This window comes from Numenius arquata, chromosome 27 (assembly GCF_964106895.1).
Source record: "Numenius arquata chromosome 27, bNumArq3.hap1.1, whole genome shotgun sequence".
Taxonomy (NCBI): Eukaryota; Metazoa; Chordata; class Aves; order Charadriiformes; family Scolopacidae; genus Numenius; species Numenius arquata.
The window spans coordinates 515,056-535,034 of record NC_133602.1 but is presented as its reverse complement, the minus strand read 5'-3'; the positions used below and the strand labels follow the sequence as shown (position 1 = coordinate 535,034).

Below are 19,979 nucleotides of genomic sequence, written 5' to 3'. Positions count from 1 at the left end.
CCATCAGGAAACCGTGTCCCTTGCTGGGGAACGGGGTCCCTCACCAGGGAATGGGGCCCCTTGCTGGGTGTGGGGGTCTCTTGCCAGGGAACAAGGTCCCCCATGAGGAAACGGGGTCCCTCACCAGGGCACAGGGTCCCTCACCAGGGAATTGGGGTCCATCACCAGGGAACAGGGTCCCTTGCCAAGGAATCGGGGTCCCTCGCTGGGGTGTGGGGGTCTCTCACCGGGGAACAGGGTCCCTCGCCTGGGAACTGGGGTCCCTCGCTGGGCGCACCTCGCTGTGGATAAAGCGGAGCAGAATTAGGGGGGACGATTATCCCAGCCCATGGGGAGCCAGCCCCACACCTCAGCACGATCCCGCCGGGAAGGAATCCCCTCCTGCGGCAGGGCGGGGGGGGGGATTCCAGGAATCCCAAGGTTCCAAAACCCCAGGAAGCGGCTCGAAGGCCAAGACCCCCCCGCCCCCGTCCAGCTCCTGCTGGAACCCCAGCGGCTCCCCGTGCCCCGACACCGGGGGAGCGGGCAAATCCTCAGCCGTTTAAAACACTTTTATTGCATTAAAATATTCGCTGCGGTTACGATACAAGAAAGAGGGAATAATCCAAGCGGAATTACTGTGCGCTGCTCCCCCTCACCCCCCGGGGAGGAATTTTCAGGGAAAGAGCAGTTTAAAAATTAAAAAAAAAAAAAAAAAAGTGCTAAAAAAATTTGCTACATGTGGTGGGACCGCTCGGCCAGCGCCCCCCCCTCCCCCCGCCTCCCAGTGCCCGTCGCCGCAGGAACTGGGATGAACTGGGCAGGATGAACCAGGTGGGACACACTCCCAGAGCAGCGGGTACGTGGCCGTAGAGGTTATAGGCTTAAAGTAGAGATTTAAATAGATAAATAATTTGTGCAATGGGGGGGGGGCGGGGGGGGGGGAAGGGGGGGAGGCGCCGTCCCCAGAGACCCCACAACCTTCATCGAGTCCTCGCCGAGAAACTGGGGGGAGGGGGGGGGAGGAATCTTTGGAGTTTTTTTTCCTCTGTACAAAAAGCTGCAACTGAAAATACAGATGCTCTCCCTGGGCTCCGGCCAGTCTGCGCTGGGAACAGTTAAAAGGAGGAAAAGAAATGACTTTTTTTGTTTGTTTTTTGGTTGTTTTTTAAAAAAAATACAGCGTAATTACAACGGAGGCAGCGCCGCCTCCTCCCGGGCCCCCTATTTCCCCCCCCCCCCCCCATCCTCCTCTTCCTCCTCCATAGCCCCCCGGCTCTTCCCCCGCCGCCTTCCATTAGAAATGAGGAATCATTTCCCCAAGGGGGGGGTGGGGTGGGTGTCAGGAGGGAGGGGACCCCCCCCGGGGGGCGGTGAGTGCAGGACACCCCACTCCGGGGCGGCTGCGTTCCCCTCCCCAGCTCTTCCCGTTCCGCAGCGGAATCCTACGCGATAGAAACGGTATTAAAATACTTCAGGGGGGGTTCGGTGACACACCCCCCCCCCCCCGGGACATTGGGGCACCCAAGCCCCCCACACTGTGCTCGGGAGGGCGGATACAGCCGTGGGGCACGTCCTTCCCGACAAAGGAGGGCTGGAACCACCACCCCCCCGACACCAGCAAGGCCTCCGTGGAGAGACACAACCCAAGGCTTCTTGGTCGGGTCCTTCCAGCCCCGGAGAGGGAAAGGAATCCGACTGGGAATCTGCCCTCAGGTCCCAATCCGACCAGGAATCTGACCAGGAATCCGCCCTCGTCTCCTGATCCGACTGGGAAACCGCCCTCTTCTCCCAATCCAACTGGGAATCTGACTGGGAATCTGCCCTCGGGTCCCAATCTGACCAGGAATCCAACCGGGAATTTGCCTGGGAATTCGCCCTCGTCTCCCAGTCCAACCAGGGATCCAACTGGGAATCTGCCCTCGGGTCCCAATCCGACCAGGAATCCAACTGGGAATCCGCCCTCGTCTCCCAGTCTGACCGGGAATCTGCCCTCGGGGTCCCAATCCGACCGGGAATCTGCCCTCATCTCCCACGGAGGGAGAGGGAATAACGCCAGCAGCGGGGGCTCAGTCCAAGGAAATGACGTCCGGCCGGCAACCCGGGAGCACCGCGGGGCTACTTATGGTGCCGTTGTGGCCGTGGCTCTCCCGCAGGGCGCCGGGGGAGACGATGCTGCTGACGCGGCCCCCGGCGGAACCCTCGGCGCCGTGAGATCCCGCCATGGCCGGGCCCAGGGGGTTCACGTTCAGGAAGTGGCCGGAGGAGCCTCTGTACTGGAAGAAATGGCCGAGCGTGTCCTGCTCGTCCAGGGAGGTGATGACGGAGGGGCTGTAATGCTGCCGGAGCGGAGGAAAAAAAAAAAAAAAAACAAAAAACACAAAAACAAACCCCCCCATCAGCTCATGGTTCCCCACAAAACCCCAGCCCAGGTCCCACAGAGAGGGGGGGGATGCACAGGGAGACACCCCCACCCCCCCCAGAGCTCCCCGGGTAAATGCACCAGTTTAACTTAAAGTCCTGAACCACCAGCACCCGCTGCCTCCTGTGAGCGGGGGCTTCGGGGGGGGGCGAGGGCAGCGGAGACGCGCAGCAGCGGCCAGGAACGAAGCCCAGCCCAGAGAAAAGAGGACGGAGCCCACAGTGACACACACCCCCCCAAAAAAGCCGCCTGGGCAGGATCTGTGCCCTGCACCAAGCCCCCCCTGCCCCGCGTGGAGGGGACGAGTCAGATCCCAGCGACTGCCACCAAATCCCTCCGCTTTCCACCCACAATCCGCGAGGATTCAGCCTCGGGGAAGCAAAACCCTCCCACCCCCGAGCCCTTGGCAGTTCTGAATTTCCCTTGGCGAGGGAAGGCCAGCGCTCAGTGAGGAGGAGGATGGAGGAGGAGGAGGAAGGTTGGCCGAGCGGAGAGGGACGCGTTTGCAGATCGGGCGAGGAGAAAAAAAACCCACAGGAACGAAACCAAGAGAAAAAAACATCGAAACTCACCTGATTTTCGCTTTGAAGGAAGGAAAACAAATCCAGACCTAGAAAAATAAAAACGGGGAGGGGGAATAAATCTCTGGATGGTAAATAAACTTGTGGCAGGAAGAGGAGCCAAACCGTGGTGACGCAGAGGCAGCAGCAGATGGGTTTGGGCTGCTCCAAGTACCAGAGACCCCGGTATCGTCATCACACCCTCGAGCCCCGCTCCTACAACCCCTCGGCAACGGAACAGCCCGGGGCGGGTGAAATTTCACTCCTCCGGAGGAGCCACGGTGGGGCCTGGAACCAAACCCAGGCTCCAGCAAAGCGCCAAGGGCTGGCTCGGCGCAGCCCCGACCCCGATGGTGACACCACGACGCCTCGAACCGCTCGGCAAAAGGGCCTGGAGCGAAGGAATTCCATCCGACGGCGACTGTGCAGGCACCAAACAGGGCAGGAGGGGTGTTGAGCTGCGCAAGGGACCGGGGTTTTTAACACAAGCGAGACTTAAAAAAAACTCCTGTAAAGCACATGGGGATCCCCAGACCGGTGTTTTCCCTGGAATGGTTTATTATTTACTGCTCAGCCCCAGCCCCCAGCCCCCTTTCTCTCTCTCCTTCTGCGGGGTGAGGACACACAACCCATCTCACCCCCTGCCCGCCAGGAAAGGGAGTCACAGCCCCACGGTGGCCCCGAGACACAGGAACCACAACCTGGGGCGTTCCTACCTGCAATGGCCACCCAACACCCAGATTTCCAGCTATTCTGTCAGTCAGGGCCCCAGGAAACCCCCCCCCCGGTGTCACACCCCAGGAGGGAGGGGACTCTAGTTTCCTTCTTCCCCCTTCTCTGTTGGGCCAGTGAATTCTCTCCCTCAAAAAACACTCGCCAGGACCTAGAGTAGCCAGCCGGCCAGGAGAAACTCCGCGTGCGAGCGACCCAAAGGCCCCATAACTCAGTGGAAGAGAGCAGGGCGTTTGGCTAACTGCTGCCAGAGGTCTCTGTTGTTACCTTGAAGCTCTGAAGGCACCGGGTAGGAGGGATGGTAGTCGGGAATGGGGAGGCTGGAGAGATAATCGCTGCCCAGAGCGGCCATGGGAGGGCTTCGGAGCACGGAAGACGGCCGGTGATCGATACTCAACACCCTGAAACAGAACACGGACCCAAGGCACATTAACAGCAGCAGAGCGACACGCTGAGGGCAAAATCCCTCCTTTTTCAGCAAAAAAAACCCCAACCTGCTGCCACCACAACTACGGGAAAAGCGATCCCTCCTTCCTCCCCTGCCCCACAGTCCGAGGGGTGGACTCTCACCCTGGGGAGTCGGGGAAAGCAGCACCAGAGACAACCAGACGTGGATCCCATTATTGCCACGGAATGAATCAGCCTTCACAGACTCACAGGAGTCGGAAGGGACCTCTGGAGATCACCCAGTCCAACCCCCTGCCAGAGCAGAGTCACCCAGAGCAGATCCCACAGGATCAAATCCAGGTGGGGTTTGGGATGTCTCCAGAGACGGAGACTCCACCACCTCTCTGGGCAGCCTCTTCCAGGGCTCTGCCACCCTCAAAGTCAAGAAGTTCCTCCTCATGTTGAGATGGAACTTCCTCTGTTCCAGTTTGTGCCAGTTCCCTCTTGTCCTGTCACTGGGCACCACTGGAAAAAGACTGGCCCCATCCTCCTGACACCCACCCTTGAAGGGCCTCTATAGGCATTTATAGACCCTCCTCAGTCTTCTCCAGACTAAAAAGCCCCAAGTCCCTCAGCCTTTTCTTGTTCTAGTCCCCTCATCATAGAATCATTCAGGTTGGAAAAGACCCTTGGGATCATCAAGTCCAACCATCTACCCTACTCTACAAAGTTCTTCCCTACACCATATCCCCCAACACCACATCTAAGCGACTCTTAAACTCATCCAAGGATGGATGCCCCCTCCCTGGGCAGCCTGTTCCAGTGTCTGATCACTCTTACTGTGAAGAATAAATCTTCACAGCCTTTTGTTGCACCCTCTCCAGCAGTTCCCTGTCCTTCTGGAACCGGGAAAGGAAGGAAGCGGAGAGCAGGAAGGAAAAGAAGCCAAACCCAGCAGAGCCGGGGGGTGGATTCCGGCGCTGCCTCACCCCTTGGGCCCGGCCGTGGTGGGAAGAGCCGCGCTGGAGCCCGGGCACTGCTTCTTGGCAGGGGGTTCCTCCTCATCCGACGAACTGTCCAGGGTCAGATCAATAACTTCCACTTTTTTTTTGCCCTCTGAAGAGTTCTTGCCCTCGGAGCTCACTGTGTAAAGGGAACTGGCTGCGGGGGAGAGAAACGAGGCGTCAGCTGCCGAAAGGGAGACGAGGAAAACCCTCTACAAGCTCAACAACATCTTCCAAATCCACAGCCAGTCCCAGAAGCATCAGCCCCAGGCCAAGGGTCAGGTATCCCATAGCCCACCTGGAATTAATGTTGCAGTTTCAGGAGAAACCTGCATTTTTCTTGGGTGTTTTTGGTATTTTGGTTTTTTTCTAGCACTTACTCCACGGGGCTGTGCTAAGTGCCTGCCACGCTCCTGGTATTTCAGTGGGATCCCAAATACTGGCTCCCAGCTGGGATCCAAAACGCTCCGAAATGTTGCTTTGTAAATGTAAAAATTGTTAAGTGTAAACATTGCTTTGGCAAAAAAAAACCCAAAAGATCTCTAAAAAGCAGAGCAGGTGAGCATAGCTCCCGTACCCTCGATGCCACTGAAGGCAGCCGCCTGGCAAACCTCCTGGTTCTCCTTCTTGGGCTTCATGGGGCACCAGGAGCCGTCCTCCATGAACTGAATCTCATCGCAGTCCGTGCAGGAGTTGAGGATTTCCATGAACAACCTGCAGGGTGAGAGCGGACGCTGGGGAGAGCAAACACGACACGGACCCACAGATAAATACACGCAGACGGACGGCAGAAACCGCAGGGGACTCAGGCTGAAGGGGTACGGAGAATTACTGCTCTAAAATCCACACCAGCATCACCTGCAGGTCTAGTTTTACGACCGGGCTGGTGGAGGTACAGAGGAGGGCTCTGTTCGAAGCCCGGGAAGCAGGTTCCCTCCTTACTGCCTCCGCAGAGACCGCCAGCGAGGGAGCCAAGGCTTTGACAAAGGCTTCTTGTTCTTTTGGGAGAAATCTCTCCAGATTGGCATCGGAGCAGTTTAGGGAATGAAAAATAAATCAGATTTTAAGTTATTGGAGGCTATAGCTTGCCGATATAGGCTGGCATTAGAGGATAAGCCTTCCAAGCAAAACATTATCTGGGCTGAAAGCTGTGGAAGAAGCCCGCTCAGCTCACCCGTCGATTATCAGGTTGTCGTAGGGGGCTTTCTTATCGCACACGGGACAAGTCCAGGTGGGTTTCTTCTCGTTCATCTGGAGATAGAGCGCGGCGTCGAAGCACTGGAGGTGGCTGCAGGTGATGGCTCGGCAGGGCACGATCAGCCTCATCTTCCCCAGCTGGGGGGGGGGCAGAGAGAGGAAACGAAGCTGGTTTCGTCCAAACCAAACCTCCCGCAGCACCGAGAACGTGTTATTCCATTTATTAAGCGGTGTCATTGCATTTAGTCCCTTCTCTCCCCCGCCTAGTGCATTTAATGAGGTTAAATATCAACAAAGAATTAACATGTGGGAGAAAACAAGCTCTCCTGAGGGCATTTTTGCCTTTTTGCTTTGTTTTTTAGCTCTCTTCCACCTCAAACACACGCTAATAGTCAAGGAAAGACAAGGATCGGGCCAAGAGAAGAGATTTTTGGCTACGCAGTTTAAACCAACCATCTCGGGATTTTTTTTTATGCCCAAAAGCAAGCGGTTTTGCTCTTCTATAGGAATCAAAGGTGAGTTTTCAATAAAAGCAGGGCTCGCGGCAGCACCAGCTCTCGCCTCGCTCCAAAGCGGCCGAGAAAAAAGGAAGAAAAAGATCAGAACCTACCGGACACATGAGGGAAACTCGTAAGCTGGTGGTGGCTATCTCGCTGTCGGGATCGGCCGTTAGCTTTTCTTTGACTGAAAAAAGGGGAAAAAAAAAGGTCTCCTGTCGAGATCATCCTCCTTTTACAAGCACAAATACGTCCAGACGTGATTTATAGTTTGCACCACGAGGTTTATGATCCAAACTACAGGCAGGCCACGCTGGCAGCACAGACATTAGGACTTTTAGGCTGACGGCTCCTTGGCAAGCGGCGGCCCAAAGGGACAAGTCTCTCCCTTAGAGGTTTTAACCTGCCTGCGCAGTGGCAGCAGGGGGGAAACGTTCACTTGTCAGAAACAGGGTGTAATTTGAGGGTATAACACTTCCCACCACAGCTCACGGCACAAATTGGGAGTATCACCCCGGAGACGGGCAGCGATCTGAGGAACGGTTTGATTTAGAGCTCTGTCGAGTGGCATCGTGAGAAATAACCCCTAATCTTTACAATCATAGAATTGCCCGGGTTGGAAGGGACCTTTAAGATCATCGAGTCCAACCATCAACCCGGCTCTGATAAAAACCAGCACTAAACCCTGTCACTAAGCACTGTGTCAACCCATTTTTTAAATCCCTCCAGGGATGGTGCCTCAACCCCTTCCCCGGGCAGCCCATTCCAACGTGCAATAACCCCTTCCGTGGAAAAATTGTTCCTAATCTCCAACCTGAACCTCCCCTGGCGCAACTTGAGGCCGTTTCCTCTTGTCCCATCGCCTGTTCCTTGGGAGAAGAGACCGACCCCCCCCAGCTACCCCCTCCTTTCAGGGAGATGGAGAGAGTGAGAAGGTCTCCCCTCAGCCTCCTTTTCTCCAGGCTGAACACCCCCAGCTCCCTCAGCTGCTCCTCACAAGTTCTCCAGACCCTTCTCCTTGGGCTCCAGACCCCTCACCAGCTCCGTTGCCCTTCTCTGGACCCGCTCCAGCCCCTCAATGGCTTTTTTTGTGGCGAGGGGCCCAAAACTGGACACAGCCCTGGAGGTGGGGCCTCACCAGTGCCCAGTCCAGGGGGATGATCACCTCCCAAGTCCTACTGGCCACGCTGTTCCTGACACAAGCCAGGATGCTGTTGGCCTTCTTGGCCACCTGGGCACACTGCTGTGTTCAGCTGACAGTCGACCAACACCCCCAGGTCCTTTTCTGCCAGGCAGCTCCAGCCACTCTGCCCCCAGCCTGTAGCACCCATGGGGTTGGTGTGACTTGGCCTTACCTTCCCAGCGAGTTCTCATCAAGAGAACCCCACAAGCGAGAAGGGACACAGGCAAAGGCCTGCGCTGCTAATTCCGACCATCTCCTGTCCCCCCGGGATCAGCCCAAGCAGGATCTCACCTTCCCAAGACGTACTTACTGAGGGCTCGCGAATGGTCTGGATTCCGGATGCCTTTGGCTCTCAGCTTCTGGAGCAGCGTCACCGACGTCAGCTGCTTCACCAGGTACACGGACAGCGAGTAGTTCTGTTGGGGAGAAGACGACACTGCTCAGACCTAGAAAAACCCACCAGAAAGGAGAGGGGCGGGGGGAGTCTCTCCTAGATCTGCACAGCTGCAAAAAAACAGGCTCGATCCCGCAGTGAAGGGGAAAAACGGCTTTCACGGCACCCACCCTGCCGAACTCCGAGGACCAGTTCACCACGATGGTGTTCGGGACGGTCGCCGAAAGCCGTGCCAAGGGGGTGATGTTGACAGGGCGGCTGGGTCGCTTTGGCTCCGCACCGTTCTTGGTGGGCGGGAGATAACCCTGCAAAGAGAGACAGATCACCCCAGATGAAATCAACCCTCTCCGAGGTTTGGGGCCACACACAAGAACCTACAAACCCCATTTCTTCACGTACCTGCAGATACTTCACCTCCCACCTGAGAGCTTGGGTGAGAATTTCTCTAAAACCTCAAAGCTGTCTGTCATTTTTCCTTAAGAAATTAAGAGTAAAGGTTCCCCCTAATATCCTTCCGCTGATGAGGGTGCTGGGGGTGCTCTCATCACCAGCCGGACCCCCCCCTCCAAACACAGAACTGTCGGGGCACCGAATTAACAGCCAAATGGCACCGAATTAACAGCCAAACCCAGTTCAACCAGGCTGGGAAGCTAAAAAATTAACATCCAGTGACAAATCTCACATTGATCTCACTTTTGCTTCGTTACAGCCACATCCCACCTTCATTAGAAACCCATCCCATCCAGCCCACGGGCGCCTTTTCTGTAATTCAGACAGATTCAGGCCAGTTTTTTTTTCTCATCACCCTGGGTTCGACCGGGCAGCCCGAGGCTGATTCAGCAGCCGCCCAGCGGTTTAAGCAGAAGTAAAACCAACAAAGTGCGTTCCCGTCGGTGGGAAGAGCTTCTCAGCTGGCGATGACTCACCCAAAGGAAGGCCGGAAACCTCCTCTGCGAGCAGAAACTGGGGGGGGAGGACACAACCCTTTACCCACCTCCCATCTCACACGCGCTCCCCTCTTTCCGCCCCACGAGGCCGGAAATGACCTCTCTCTATTTATTTTTATTTTAAAGCAGGTTTACTAATCGCCTCGGCCAAAACCAGACAGAATATCTGAAGCAAAGAAATGCAAATCTGTAAAAGCAGGAAGGGAGCGGCTCGGGGCAGGGCGTCGGAGGCCGTTCTGCAGGTTTGATGGCAACGCAATAAACTAATTCCATTGATCTCACATTTTACTCTGCATTTTTATTACCAAGTTTCTTGTCAAAAAAAAAAAAAAAAGAGAGACGGAATCTCAGAAAAAAAACCAATCAGGCCCAAAGTTTGCATATTCTTTAATTCAAGAGCACAGTCCTTGAACCAAAGAGCAGCTTTTCATCGCCAACATGAAATCAGTTTTGCATCTGACCATGCCATTTCTTCAAGTCAAGTCTTTAATCTCCAGAAAATCCATTCCCACCGCACTCCCCGGGAGCTGCAGCTGCCTAAAAGGGGCAGAATTTAGGCTACAAGATATTAGGAAGGAATCTAAGATTTACTCACCGGCAGGGGACAGAGTTTTCCGTTGACCTTGACAAATAAATTAGGAGGGAAATAATCTTCTTGGGGACAGCTGGTTTCACACAAGCAAAACCTAAAAAGCAGGAGGGAGAAACCGGGCAAGTGAGTGGCGACGCTCAGGAAAAAAAAAAACCAGCAGCCAAACCCTTTTTCCCTGGAAAAAGGGGAAAAAAACCCCATTTTTCCAAGCGGGACATATCAATGGCTGGAAAGATGTAAGTAGATGAATGGCCCTACATGTGTTTTTGTGGGTCGTCTTCACCCAGAGATTCTGCAGCGCTTCAAGAGGCAAGGAATTACACCTCCAAGTTACCCCACGAAAGCACCTGAGGAATTAAAAAGTTCTCTTTGACCCAAAGCGAATCTTGTAGTAGGACAGAGCGGCCACTGCTTGGGAAGTTGGGTTAGGTCTGACCCAAAGCTCCTCTGCCACCACTCATCCTCCATCGGAGAAACGCGCTCTCTCTCTGCTCGCCAAATAAAACAAAGAATAAAATTGAGAGTTCATCTTTTTGAGGCTCAGGAACACGAGGATCCCGGGCGCTGAAGGACATCGGCAGGAGGAGAAACCATCCCACCACCGGTTTTAAATCCTGCACCAAAGTTTAGGTCGCTTTTTCAGGTGAAAAATGATGCACAGTGGGATGCACTTGGACACCCCAGGAGACTCCTAAAAGCTTCCCGGTGGATTATTTGCTAAACTCTGTTTTATCTCCAAAGCTCAAAACATCTCTTACTAAGAGGCAAAATACACCGAAACTGGCCCTTCTGAAACCCACGTGGGGTTTTTCTGCATTACAGAAGGGACATTTCCAAGCATCCACCCCCTGAAGCCTTTCGGGGAACAGGCTCCTCCAGCGCTGAGTGGAACAGATGGACACAGCAGGAAAACCGCCACCGCGTGCCCCAAAAATCAGACAGACATCGTCACAGCACCCTAATTAATACAGAACGCCCCCCTGAAAACCACCAGGCTCCCTTTCGGGTGAAATCAAAGGCTTCATTTCAAATAACCACTTTTCTTCACACTTCCAGGTGTCACAACCAAAGCCCTAAACCCATCATTTTTTTTTTTTTTCTGAGCTTGCGCAGTCATCCTCTGTCTCTTTGCCAAGTCCAACCCCCCAATAATAAAATTTAACATTTTTTAACCCCGCCAAGGGTCGAACGTCAGGCAAGAGCCTCCTCCGTTCCTGTTCAGAGCCGTAGGCGCTGAAACACCCGCCCCGGTGCCACCGGCAAGAACCAGGGGGGAACCTGGGAAGCACTTGCAAGTATTTTTCTACTCACACCCTCCAACACGTCTTGCATTTTCATGAGTAATAGCTGGGTGAACAGGAAAAAAATGCTCAAATTTTAAGGCAATGTCACTCCTGCATCTTATTCTGCCTTTTGCAAACAGGCAAAGAATTGAAAGGGAGAAGAGAACGAAGCGAGGTCTGTTTAAGTGTGCAAAACTCTGAAAAAACTTGAATTTTACTACACTTAAAATCAAGGAAACTCGTGTGGCAGAGACGTGTCGCCCGGAGACAGCTCCCTCGGCCTCCCCGAGGCCAGAAAGAGCCTCGCGGTTTGGTGGTGCCGAACCCTCGCTCCGTAGAAACCCCCAGTTCCAAACCCAGCACCAAATATTTCAAATTTCCAACAAATCAAGTGGTAAAAGCGGGGATTGGGCAAGACCTCGGATAAATTCCCAGCTCAGGGAACAGAGCTTAATGAGTTCATCAAAAAGACGTCCCCTTACCTTAATTGCACCTGTACAGTGTAATCACATTTGGCACCCGGTAAGATATCCCTGCAAGGGAAAAAGAAGGTCTTAAGACTCTCAGCAGGGCTTAACAGAGAATTACAACTACAGCAGCCTGAGATTTTTATTAATTTATATTGATATCGATGCACAGGAGTTGCATTTTGAATAAAACCAGTGCAGCCGAATCATAAAAAGAGGTAATACCTGCCAGAAGTAGGAGGTGAAATTCCCAAACAAGGAGGTAAAGCGAAAGCCCATCCAAGAGAAGAAGGGGGAAAAGGAGAAAAATCAACCTCAAAAATTCCTGCTACTGCTGAGTTTTGAGAATATAAGATTAACCCCAGACTCGCCAGTGCAAACAAACGGTCCTGTTTAGAGGCCCAGGTTTATAGTCTGAAATTTCAGGATGAACTACCACGTTTTTATCCCAATTGTTGTATTTTCCTCTTTCCATGCAATAATTCCACTCCGCAGGCGTCGCGGCTGGTCCCCAATGGCTGTGAGCAGCACAGCAGCGCTGCCAGCGAGGAATTCCCCCTTTTTACACCTGATTTGGCACTTTATTCTCCCGGAGCAGTGACTCGGGAGAGCCCGCTGACTCGCTTACCGGGAGGTGAGGATCTGCTGAACCTGCTGGGGGGTGAGGGCGAAGGTGAAATGAGCTTCTTCAAACCGCTGACTGTTCGTTGAGGCTGGAGGAGAGGATTTAAGACAAATTAAATCATCGTTAAGTCATTCTTACACCTGCAGGGGCCAAGACTTGTGAGAAACAAAGGACAGAGTCCAGTAAAATCAACCACGGTTCATTTGGGGGCTCTCCAAGTCCTTGACCACGGAACCAGGTCTGGTTTTCAAGGCTGACGTTCAGTTTCCATCATTTTATTTACAAGGGAAACCGAGGCCTGGAAAGGACGGTGGCTTGTACCGACAGCAAATGGCCAGGAAATCAGGAACCCCCGCCTTGTTTCGCTCTCCGGGGTCTATGAATGGCCTCAGGGATCGGAAGACAGGGTGGGAAAAAAGAGATGGAACGCGGAGCTCAGGGAGCACCAGAGATCGTCCATTGCCCTGGAAATTAATAATAATTACTGTGGTTATGGAGTAAGTGCAGCTGCCGAACAGTAATAATTTTCTCTGTGAGCACAGGGATGAATTTAGAGAAAAGCAGCCATGCCCTTGATTAAAAAGAATCGTGAGAAACCCACGTTATGGGAGAATCACGAAATCTACACCAGGGTTAGTGAGGAGCACCGTGAAAACGTTTGGTGCAAGAAACACGTAAAACTAAACCAGGATTTCCCCCTCTCTCACCCTGACCTCAACCAAGTCACTACCTCTTTTGTGCCCGAGCTTCCCCCTCGGTGTCTGCCTCCCACACAACAAACAGGAGCTATTTTATTAATATTTGCAGAGTATCAGCATCCTAGAACGAAGGCTGCTGATGCTCTAGATGTAATTTGCCAAAGAGCCGATTCAGCCTTTTCTACACCCATTTTTTACACCCGTCAGGAGAGATCCCGAGCAACAGCAGCTCCCGATGGTGCTCTCTGGGATGCAGAGAATCCCCCCGGCCATGAGAAAACGAAGCTGAGGATATTAATGCAGTGACATGTGTGTAAATCTTACATCCGAGGCGACTACAGATCCCCAGAGGAGAAGGTTGGCTCCATCTCCGGTGCCACCTGCCACGGGAAAGGGACACCCTTGCGCTGGCCTCCCCAAAAAAAAGCAAATTCGAGCCCAGATTCCTCAGCGGGGCGAGGGGGTTTGGCTTCTCCAGCCTCCTGCAGCTCAGGAATGCCAGGAATGCGAGGCCCTGAGCTCCCTGCCAGATGATGACCTGCCAGATCTTCCCCGGATGGACCGGCAGCAGCCACAGGCTGGCAGCCCCCGGACCGGGGAAATTCAGAGGAATTTTGACCATCTTAGGACTTTTTTCCTTGAGCCTTTCGCTCCTCGATGGCAAAACCCTGCTCTAAACAGAGCTGGTGTAAAGCCACTCGGTCCCCATGGACCAGGAGGCTTTATCATTAACACCACATCCCTGTCTTCACCCATCATCACCCTCTTCATCCCTATTTTCATTTATCCCGCCCACATATTGCTTATTTCTAGTATTTTTCTGCCACCCCGACCTTCATATCTGCATACTTATAACAAATTGCCCCAAGTAACTAAAAGAACAGAACGGGAAGGGGATGTTTACACAGCGAAAGGGAGAAGAAAGACACAAACCACCAGAAGCCAAAGAGAAAAGTCCGCGATTCCCCAGGAATTACATAAAAACTCTTTCAAGCTCAAGCACCGACACATAAATAAGGGAGAGGAGAAAAAAAAAAAAAAAAGAAATAAAATCATTTCTTTTGCAGGGCGAGTATCCCATTTCAAGGAAGAGGCTTAACCACAGGTTGTCTGAGAGACCGAACAAAGCCAAACCCCAAAAAAAGGGCAATTTTTAGCAAAACGGGAATGAAACCAAGCCCCTAAAAAAGCACAGGGGTTTTGGTTGGAGTTGGGATATACTTATCTCCACTTCAGCACGCATTACTATGTTTATATGCAAGAAAAACAACCCCAGTTCCAAGTGAAAACCATTTAAAAGGCCTAAGATGGGTGGATCTAGGCTGGAGAGGCCAGAAGGGCTCAACCTAAAGTAAAAATACAACTTAAAACTTATTCTAAAAACCAGACTAAACCTCCCTTTTTTGTGGGTTCAAAGCACCCCAAGTGCAGCGGCGCTTCCAAAGCCACCAGCAATTACGGGGCCAACCCCGCACCGCGTGTCTTCCCACCCGGATTTGAAGAATTCCAGCAAATACACAACTTTTCTGGAATTTAGGGTTTTTTTCCCCGTTTTACAAACAGGGAAGCACCAGGGTGCTCAGACCCCCCATCACGGCGAGAAACAAGTGCCTTCACCCTCCTTCCGGACCCTGCTTCTGCTCTTATTTAATTAAGGCAGAATTAAGACTCAAAGGTGGCAGAGGGTTTTGCTGGCAGTTGTACCACCGATTGTTTGCAAAAATAACAAACCCATTTTTCGTAATTAACTCTCCTGGCACCCACTGATTTGTTCAGAAAGGGAAACCTGTGCCAATTTATCCATGTTTTTATTCTCTGACGTGCCAGACCAGAGAAAGCTTCACGATTCCAAACGCAAATCAACCCCCCCAGGCTCTATCGAGTGAAAACAGTAAATAATCCAGAACTTATATACGCCTATAAAACATACACTTAACAGAAATGGTGTCTGCTGGGAAAGAAATACCCTTTTTCATGCAAATAAATTTGGAACAAGACTGACAAGCAACTAAAAGCTTCCGTTTCTGGCAGTTCACACAGGTTGGGGTAGGAAGTTAGGGGTTCAAACCCCTGAGTTGGGGGGGTTCAGCCTGGAGAAGAGAAGGCTCCGGGGAGACCTTGGAGCCCCTTCCAGTCCCTGGGGCTCCAGGAAAGCTGGGGAGGGACTCTTGATCAGGGACAGGAGCCATAGGAGGAGGGGGAAGGGTTTTAAGCTGAAAGAGGGGAGATTGAGATGAGATGTGAGGAAGAAGTTCTTTGCTGTGAGGGTGGTGAGAGCCTGGCCCAGGTTGCCCAGAGAAGCTGTGGCTGCTCCATGCCTGGAGGGGTTCAAGGCCAGGCTGGATCAGGTTTGGAGCAACCTGGTCTGGTGGGAGGTGGAACTAGATGATCTTCAAGGTCCCTTCCACCCCAAACCATTCTATGATTCTACAAAATCCCACTGGATATCACCAGCCTTTTGAATCCGTCCTGGTGATGCCCCTCCTGCTCCACCTTCACCATCCGAGCAAACCCCAGGAGCCTCCAAAGAGCAGGAGGACCGAGCAGTTCCCCACATACCTAACGTGGTGGGTTTGATCAGCTCATCGTAGACGTCGTAGAAGGGCAACCTCTTCATCTTGACGTCGGGGTGGACGGGATGGACGGGCGGCGAGAGGTGCTGAACATCCGCCTCATGTTTGGGGCCCAGCACCGGCGCCGGGGGCAGCAGAGCTGCCGCCACGGCGGCCGAGCCGTGGTCATAGGGCAGGTGACACACCGTCCCCTGCGTCAACGCGGTGGCCGAGGGCAGCTGCCCGGCCTGGATGTGGAGCATGGACAAGTCCGAAGGGGTTAAGATCTTTCTGGGGAACCTCCGCCGGTAAAGTTCTTTAATTTTCATCTGGACGGCCGGGCTGCAGCCGGATTTCAGCAGCTGTAACGCCTTCGTGAGGAGCTCGTGCTTCCTTCCACTTTTGTTCCTTCCAGCAAAGCCCAGGAGAACCTGCAGCTCCGATACCCTAAAGCTCATAACCATATGCTGCAAGAAAATAAAACAAGCACCGTTACAGCTGCGACAGGAGCAGAAAACAACCCAAAACCAAGCCACAGCTTCACTGAGGAAGGTGGTGGAGGCGTTAAAAGAGGCACTGTCAGGTCTGAAGTTCCCCTTGTCCTCAGTAGCGGTAAATATTTTAGATTTGTTTCCAGTTTCAGATACTCTGCTTGGATCTGGAAATGCAAAAATCAATTCCTGATCTGACGGAACCTCCACAATCAGCAGGTCAGGCTTTATCAGGCAGTTCATTGATTCTGGTCTATGCGCCAAGGGGCTTTAAAGCGGTTGAATTCGCTGTGTCAGGGTCGTGTTACCGAAAACACCGTGTCTCAGGAGGACAACGGGACAGATGTTCCATCTCCCAACGGGAGAGAAAACGGGAAGTATTTGGTAAAGCCATCACCGCGACAACAAGCGCCGTGTGGTCCCTGGCGTGGAATAGACTCGGAGCCAGATTAAGGTTTCATGTAGAAAAAAAAAACCCTGCAGGTCGTGTGGATTTGCCCGTTACCTTTGCTGGGTGATAAATTAGAGGTTCAAGAGAAAAATTATTAACTTTTGTCGTGGTTTCAGCCGAATTTACCAAAACCAGAGTGACAGCTGGCCCTTCCTCCCCGTAAAGGGAGGAGAGGAAGAGATAAGGAGATTTACGAGTTTTTTTCCCCTTGTCAGCAGCAGGAAAACTTTATCATTTAAGCGGAAAACGCTCGACTTGGGGTCTCTCGACTTTGACAGTGCCTGTTTTAAACACCTTAAAGATACATGAGGGATGCACATCGATCAAATATTCATCCCTCCCCATCTGCGACAATCCTTGCAAAGGAACCGACCTCTTCCCACATCCATTATTCCCACAAATCCCACGGACAGAGCCCTCCGACCGGCAGGAGAGGAGTGTAGCATGGCTCGGCAGCACGAGATTCAGAGTTCCCATTAAAGAACCCTCGCACTCGTGACATAGGACGGCTGTGTCACCACCGCTGCGGCAGCTGTGGACTCTCCTCTACCCCCGAAGCCTCTCCGGTTAGTGCTCAGAGCAGCGGAGCAACAGGAAAAAAAAAAAACCTCTTTATTGCCATAAGAGATGGGAAACGAGAGCTCCCGGAGGGCACCTGAGGCTGAATCCGCAGCAGACTCGAGTCCGACCGTGCCGCTGCTGAACAAGGCACGTCCTGAAACCTCTTCTCTTTCCAGGGGAGTCACCGTTCGGTCTTTTAAATAAAGGAAAGGGTTTTAAGCCAACTACGGGCTTTATAAGGAGAAATCGTTTCGTTTTCAACTGGCTCGTCTTGCTTTTACAATGAGACACAGATGGGAAAAAGCTTAAACAAACTCCTGGCGAGGAAACCAGAAAAGGGGGTGAGGGGGAGATGGACCAAGGAAAGGGAGCAGAGATTGAAAAATAAACTCAAAGAAGCCTCAAATAACGTCAAGCTCCACCGAAAGGGCTGGCGTCCTGGGGGTGCGATGTAAAACCTGTGCACGGAGCTACGCCTAGAATTATCCACTGATATCCTTAATATTTTGCCACTCCTGTTGTGATCAGGCTTAAATTTTAGGGGGAAGGAGAAAGACCAGACCATAAGGTTGTATTAAAATTTGGACAGGGCACCGCTGGAAAGATTAGGGACAAATAATACTCCGGAGAATTATGTTCTCGTTGTGGCTGGAGACCAAAAAGGTGCCCGTTCCCAAACGTCTCCCTGTTCCCAGCACGGGGAAGGGGATTCCTAGGCCGCTTCAGCCAGATAAGAGCTATATTCCAGCCAGGGAGGGGGGGGGAATATTAAACCATCAACAAGGAGAGGAAGGAAAAAAAATAAAAAAAATCAGCTTTGGAATTAGTTACCAGGGGCAATTTCATATTCCACAGTCTGGTGGGCAAAGGTGGTGACACACTCTGACTCCTAAAAAAACGAGAAAAAGAGAGTGGAGGGAGATGAAACCCCATCCAGCCGTGAGCACTGGTGCAGCACTACCATGTTACACGCTCTCTGCGCCCTCCTCCCGCACCCCAAACCTGCCTCTGCACCCCTAAACATACCTCTGCGCCCCAAAGCCTGCCTCTGCACCCCCCAAACCTGCCTTCAGCACCCACCCACCCCCCCCAAAACCTCCTTGGGCCCACTGCAGGGTCCCCCAGACCCACACATCCCCTCAGTCTCCCATATCCCCTCAGCCCCACGCTACCAGACCCCCGACCCCCAAAACCCCCTTCACAGCCCCACAGACCCCTCAAATCCTACACTGTCCCACTCCGTCCCCACAGACCCCTCACCAACCCCTACTAGTCCTCCATCCCCACGCATCCCTCAGCTCCACAGACCTCTCAGCCCTACACTGCCTGGTCCCATCCCCACAGACCCCCTCAGCCCCACAGATCCCCTCAGCCTCAGCCCCAGCCCCACAGACCCCCTCAGCCCCATACTGCCTGGCCCCATCCCCACAGACCCCCCAAACCCCACACTTCCTCACTCCATGCCTACGCAGAACCCCCTCAGCCCCACACTGCCTGGCCCCATCCCCACACAGACCCCCTCAGCCCCACACTGCCTGGCCCCATCCCCACACAGACCCCCACAGCCCCACACTGCCTGGCCCCATCCCCACACAGACCCCCACAGCCCCACACTGCCTGGCCCCATCCCCACACAGACCCCCACAGCCCCACACTGCCTGGCCCCATCCCCACACAGACCCCCACAGCCCCACACTGCCTGGCCCCATCCCCACAGCCCCACACTGCCTGGCCCCATCCCCACACAGACCCCCACAGCCCCACACTGCCTGGCCCCATCCCCTCAGCCCCACACTGCCTGGCCCCATCCCCACAGACCCCCTCAGCCCCACACTGCCTGGCCCCATCCCCACAGACCCCCACAGCCCCACACTGCCTGGCCCCATCCCCTCAGCCCCACACTGCCTGGCCCCATCCCCACAGACCCCCTCAGCCCCACACTGCCTGGCCCCATCCCCACACAGACCCCCCAGCCCCACACTGCCTGGCCCCATCCCCACAGACCCCCCAGCCCCACACTGCCTGGCCCCATCCCCACAGACCCCCCAGCCCCACACTGCCTGGCCCCATCCCCACAGACCCCCTCAGCCCCACACTACCAGACCCCATCCCGATAGACCCCTCAGCCCCACACCGCCTCACTCCACGCCCACAAAGGTCCCCCCAGCCCCACACTACCTGGTCCCATCCCCACAGGTCCCCTCAGCCCCACGCCGCCGCTCCCCCCGCCGCCCCGGCCCCGCCGCACCTTCAGCTCGGCCGCCTCCGCCATCTTGGGACATGGCAGCCGCCGCGCAGGGACCGAGGCAAACTCCGCGCCCCGCCGCGGCCGCAGGGGACAGGGAGCGGGCGGCGGGCGGGGGCAAGGGAGCGTCGCGCAACTCCGCGCCCGCCGCGCAGCCGCAACGCCACGCCCGCTTCCCCTTCGCCACGCCCACTTTCCATCCGCCACGCCCATTTCCACTTTCGCCACGCCCATTTTTTCCCTTTTCGCCACGCCCCCGGGAGCGGGTGGGAGGGGGCTGCGCCGAGGGGTGGCGAGTCCCGTATGGGACCGGGCTGTAACGGGTCCCGCTATATGGGACCGGGGTTATATGGGGCCAGGGCTATATATGGGGACGGGGCTGTGTGGGTATGAGGCTATAAGGGACTGGGCTGTATAGGACTGTGCTGTATGGGGCCACAGCTATATGGGACCAGGGCTGCATGGGGCTGGGGCTATATGGGACCAGGCTATATGGGGCCAGAGCTATATGGGACCGGCGCTATGTGGGACTGGGGCTGTGTGGGACTGTGCTATATGGGGCCAGAGCTATATGGGACCGGGGCTATATGGGTCAGGGCTGCATGGGACTGGGGCTGTGTGGGACTGTGCTATATGGGGCCAGAGCTATATGGGACCGGGGCTGCATGGGGCTGGGGCTATATGGGACCAGGCTATATGGGGCCAGAACTAT

At 54.2% G+C, this 19,979-nt stretch overlaps 1 protein-coding gene across 1 annotated transcript; it reads right to left on the bottom strand.

Annotated features, from left to right (window-relative positions):
• Positions 1–2,048: 2,048 nt before the first annotated feature.
• PIAS3 (protein inhibitor of activated STAT 3) lies at positions 2,049–19,294 on the bottom strand. Its single transcript, XM_074164416.1, has 14 exons — positions 19,271–19,294; positions 15,527–15,986; positions 12,273–12,357; positions 11,660–11,710; positions 9,898–9,988; positions 8,526–8,660; positions 8,272–8,377; positions 6,892–6,965; positions 6,259–6,419; positions 5,662–5,798; positions 5,070–5,241; positions 3,961–4,094; positions 2,974–3,011; positions 2,049–2,318 (listed from the first exon to the last, which is right to left on the bottom strand). The coding sequence occupies exons 1-14, from the start codon at positions 19,292–19,294 to the stop codon at positions 2,049–2,051; spliced, it is 1,938 nt and encodes a 645-aa protein (XP_074020517.1).
• Between the last annotated feature and the right edge of the window lie 685 nt (positions 19,295–19,979).

Excerpts from the sequence above, each read along its gene's own strand:
- PIAS3 (XM_074164416.1), bottom strand. The coding sequence starts at position 19,294 with ATGGCGGAGGCGGCCGAGCTGAAG. Across the intron at positions 6,966-8,271 it reads AGACCATTCGCGAGCCCTCA|TCAAAGAAAAGCTAACGGCC; the intron begins GTAAGTACGTCT and ends CCCTTTTTTCAG. Across the intron at positions 4,095-5,069 it reads ACCACGGCCGGGCCCAAGGG|GGTGTTGAGTATCGATCACC; the intron begins GTGAGGCAGCGC and ends GTTCTGTTTCAG.